The sequence below is a fragment of the Tuber melanosporum genome (assembly GCF_000151645.1).
Source record: "Tuber melanosporum whole genome shotgun sequence assembly, scaffold_28, strain Mel28".
NCBI classification, from domain to species: Eukaryota; Fungi; Ascomycota; class Pezizomycetes; order Pezizales; family Tuberaceae; genus Tuber; species Tuber melanosporum.
In genome coordinates, this window is record NW_003298952.1 from 256,666 (window position 1) to 261,403 (window position 4,738).

The 4,738-nt window shown below is 50.2% G+C and overlaps 1 protein-coding gene; it reads right to left on the reverse strand.

Moving 5' to 3' along the window:
- Nucleotides 1-799: 799 nt before the first annotated feature.
- GSTUM_00006578001 (uncharacterized protein) lies at nt 800-4,275 on the reverse strand. XM_002838776.2 has 6 exons: nt 4,076-4,275; nt 3,797-3,984; nt 3,626-3,749; nt 3,365-3,578; nt 2,390-3,226; nt 800-2,341 (listed from the first exon to the last, which is right to left on the reverse strand). The coding sequence occupies exons 1-6, from the start codon at nt 4,082-4,084 to the stop codon at nt 1,008-1,010; spliced, it is 2,706 nt and encodes a 901-aa protein (XP_002838822.1). The 5' UTR covers nt 4,085-4,275; the 3' UTR covers nt 800-1,007.
- Nucleotides 4,276-4,738: the final 463 nt, after the last annotated feature.

Genomic DNA, 4,738 nt, shown 5'->3' on the forward strand with positions numbered 1-4,738 from the left:
CCCTCCGATTGCTAAGTCACGGTCAGCCAATCTCCTGAACAAAAGCCGTAGGAGGTGATATTCCGGGGGCTCACAAAGAACCTATATACCGGCTTCGGAGGATACCTCGGGGGCTTCGAATACCATGGGGTCTTCTCCGCAACAACCTTATGGCAGCCACACAAAGCATATATGTCAAGAATGCACTTGCTACCAGCAAAGCTCCAGCGGTATTCCGGAATATCTAGCGCAGGTGGCAGCTCCTCTGGGAGCTCAAAAATGAGCTGGCACATATTGTAGCGTTCATCATCTGGGATACGGAAGCTGACTTCTCAACCGCAGAATGTCAGTATGAGATTTTTGAAAAGAAAAATGAGTTAGACAAACCGAGGGCAGTGATTTCGTTTCCGTTTTTTTCGTCGCCGCTGAAGAAAATGTTTCCAGTGTGCTCGGCGATGTACGCTCTTGTTGGAAACGCTTGTGTGACAGGAACGATAAGCTCTGGGAAGACGAGCCTGGTCTCCTCCGACTCTGATGCTAAGACAATGCTCCTCAATAAGATTAGAATAGTTAGGAAGAAGGAAATCATGGTGGATAGCGGTGCGTTGATGAGAGTAGTTGACTCCTTAGTTACGGAGAGAAAGTAGTGAGAGGGAGGCGATTTCAACAAAACAGGTCTCGATCCCGGGACCCAGGGAGTGACGTATCTAGCACACGCGGTCTCTCAGCATCCTTTATCTTTCAAAAGCTCTTGTAAGCTATTGCAAGTGGTTTAATATAAACATCAACTCATTCGGGCATCATCTCTAATGCGCTAAGACGAATCTTGATTGGATCATTAAAGGTTACTCGAGAAACCTAACGTGAGCCTGTCGTACAGTACATAAGCTACCCCACTAACATACAAACTGCCACGGTATCATTCTATCAAATAACACGAACCCACCCTCATACATGACTATCTACCCCCATTTGATCGCGGAATAAAGGAAAAAGTAATACAAAAACTCCAAACACCAATTCCCATTCTACAAAACTACAACATTACCCACTCTGATATCCTTAACCCAGACACTCCACCTCCTCCTCAACGTCAGACTCCCTACCTCCCGCTCCCACCCCTTGCCACCACCGGCCACCATAACCGCTACGGTGCCATATTCGTTCTCTTTATCCAACAATGGCCGAACGAGGTCCTGTGGTGCCGAGGCGCTCTTATCCAGGAATATCACCAGACGAATAAAACTCGGTACGTGCTGGAGCTTTTGGGAGAAGGCGCAGGTGCCACGGGGAACTATGAGAACCTGTGCGGTTTTCGGAATGCCGTTAGGTTGGATGGGTGTGCAGGCGGGGTTTCTGAGTGTGTAGATATTTGTGAATACTGGTGTTGTGGTTGGAATGTCCACTGCGCCTATGCCTGTAGGAATGATCCCGGCGAAAGCGTGTAATCGTGGAGAGCTCGTGCTTGTTGGGGTTGCTTCGTCACCGCGGTCGTCGTCATCATTGTATAAGCTAAGCAAATCGTTAAGTTGAGTCTCGAGGCTGGTAAACCCCAGCCTGCTGAGCAATTCTCCAAGCGCCGTCTTGGTCTCTGGAATGATCGGCACTTGCTTCAACTCCTCTTCGCGTTTGGCAGCACGGATGTCGTCCGCATACTGAATGAGCAAGTCCACGTATTCGTGATCAAGCACAATTTGGAAGTTGGGGTCCATCGTCGCACCACTCTTATCGATCACTTTGTCCTCCAGAAATACAATCTCGCTTTTGCCCAAGGAGGTTCCGCCTATATTGGTTATGCGGAGGATTCCATGTTCGTTTGTCATCCCCATACGGACCCCACGCATGCTACCGGAAATACTGATACCGCCTTGTACTCGTTTTACTATACCGGCAGTGGTTGCGCCGAAAATGTCGCTGGAGCCAGAAGCGGATGAGAGTCGTGCTTTAGGTTGCGGAAATATGAGATCGAAGGAATCAAGGGCTGGTAAGCGTGAGCAGATGGAATCCGGGGAAACAAGATACGGAGGGAGAGTCCAGGGGTAAAAGGTTGAATTGGAGGGCGACCAAAAGTATGAGTTTTCTGCATAGATGTCGAGATCCGACGGTTGCAGAGGTGATAATTTTGTCGGAGGAGTCTTTGGGAGGAGATGAAGCCTGGTAAAGTGCGAGGCATGGAAAACATCGGGACGAGAAGCTGTGGTGGAGAAGAAAGGGATTGATGTTGGGGCTGGATTGGGACAGGACAATGGTGGCGCAGGATAGGTTCCTGGCGACCGAATCCGGTGCTTGGACTTGGGGAGGATTATAGGGTGTCCCTCTGTTGTGAATACCCATGGATCGTCTCCTTTGTGAAGTGGGTGGTCTAGATTGTTAGAATGTGGGGGTATTAGAGAGGGAGAGCTAGACATACCTTCATCAAATAATAGGAATAAATAGGTCCACGTCTCCCCTAGCCAAAAGCTCTCCATCCTGTCTTGCCTTTCGCCCGTCTTTACATCCTGCAGCCCCGCCCATCCGCATTTTCCCCAGCATCTCCTTTTAAGATCCCTCATAATCATTTCTCCAACATACAAGTACCAAGGGTCTTTCGTAGCCCGGTATAGCATATAGGTACTCTCAGCGAACTCCGGTCGTCCCGGATACCAACCCAAACCCCCTTCTACCGACCCAGTCCTAAAATTCCATCTCTCCGGCAATGCCGAAAACCTACTCCACAATGCAGAGTAGAACATATTTCCTCTAGTGGCTTCCTCAATCTCTCCACTAGCAGCCAATAATCCTGGCCAAAATGCGCTGAGTGAATCCGTCCACGACGATGCGCCCTGCACAGGGGCACCAGTGCCGAGGTGGACATTACTCCACCACATAGTCGGGATTTCCATTCTCATATGCGTCCTGACAGCCTCACTACTTTGCTCCCAAACTTTCCAAAACCACGAATCCTCGCCGAATTCGTCTCCAGCGAATAAGACAAAAGCCTTGAATGCGTATTCAAAAAAGCTGTCCATTCCGGCACCCACACCTCCGACAGGTCCGTTCCAGAGTCCACTTTCAGCGTCCACTCCACCGCCAAATAATCCTAAATCGCTTCGTCGGTTCCAAACCGCCTCGAACGCCCTTTTCGCTGCTTCTTGGAACTGAAGATCTCCGGTTAGCTGCGATAGGGTTGTAAATTCCAATACCAACGAACCGGCGCCGGCGGTGCAAGTCTCGGTAATCTCGTCCGAAGCTGCTTCCTTCACACTCCCTGGCTTTGTGGGATTGCCCCATCGCTTCTCACTCTGGTGCTCCCCTTCAGGTGTCCATGGCCGGGGGTCGGGGTGTGGGTGCGGGGCGCGCCGAGGAAACCTGTAGTAGGCCGGGTTCTTTGTCTTATGCGGGAGACCGTACCGAAGGTTAATCCGGGGGTAAGGAAGGCCGGTGGGAGATTCCGTAAGAGCGGGGAGTAGCCGAAGGCCCAAATCATAGGCTAAATCTAGAAGCTCATCTTTATACTCATACTTTGGCTGTACACCAACAGGTAATGAAGCCAACGACCGGGTAGCGAAAAGGTGAGCGGACAGTAATCCTCCCAAAATTCTGATGGTTGTTTCAAACACCTATAATATTAGTCCCGGCACCTAAGCCCCAATTAAAGGCAACCTACCTGAACCTTAGCATCAATATCAAACCCCCGAGACTCCCGACTCCTATTATGGAACCTGCCCCAAGAACTGGTCTTCTCGCCACAATTCTCGATAACCATATCGCACTCCTTCGGCTCATTGTACCTTTTAAACCCATCAGCTTAGTTCTGCAAGCCAACCAATCAACAAACCAATAAATCCTCACCACCTCCCCAACCGTTTCCCAAAACCTCTCCGCATCAAGATCACTACTATCCGACATCAGGGCAAGAGAGCTAAGCGTGTCGATAGCGGTGAGGGAGAACTCCCCCATTGCGTCGTTACGGCCGATGTTGTTCGGGTTATCCCGGTCGCGGTAATGAGGAGCGCACGACAGGGGCTTGATCTAAAATCTACATAGTTAATTAGCTCGCCCAGAACGATGGATAAAGAGGGTGCGCGTGCGGAAGAGAAGGGGGCAAGGGGTTAACCAGCCTCATCTTGAGGAAAGGCCCGCATCATGTAGTTTTCCCACCCGTGGCGGAAGCTCACGCGAGCCTCTTCCCGGAGCGCGAGTTTTCGGGAAGGGGTCATGCACAGGACTGCTGTTAAACATTGAAGGAGGATAAGTATTGAGAGATATTGTTTTGCTCTCAGGGGCGGATGAGAGGCCATGGAGATGGGCTATCATATGGGGGTTAGGAATTCAGGAAAAGGAGTATGTGGTGTACGGGAGATACTGTAGCACCAGCTTGCCGGATTATTCATGTCAATTTTTTTCGTTTCCTTCGGCTTTTGGAAAGATGCGACGGTTGCAAGTTACTATACCGTAATCAAAACAGCCGCGTTATGTTGGTGGGAGGTTAGTCAGCCATGTCAGGGTTAGGGTTGTTAGTCCCGGGCGCTTGCATACCTGCATCTCTAGACTATCATACCAGGGTACACTTGTCACTGGATGAATACCGATCAACCATTGACCTCGCGCGGAGCATAGTACAAGTAATCCAAGGTCCGGGATTAATTGGTGGAGAGTCAAGTCCAAGTTCTCAGCGGGCTAAGTTAATTCCTAAAACAAAGTTTCGGAGGCTCGTTGGGTGCTGGGTTTTTACCGGCAGTCTGCGCATTCCACACACCCAAGGATCCTGACTGCAAGT

Excerpts from the sequence above, each read along its gene's own strand:
- GSTUM_00006578001 (XM_002838776.2), bottom strand. Across the intron at positions 3,579-3,625 it reads ATATTGATGCTAAGGTTCAG|GTGTTTGAAACAACCATCAG; the intron begins GTAGGTTGCCTT and ends CTAATATTATAG. Across the intron at positions 3,227-3,364 it reads CCGGATTAACCTTCGGTACG|GGAGTGTGAAGGAAGCAGCT; the intron begins GTCTCCCGCATA and ends CCACAAAGCCAG.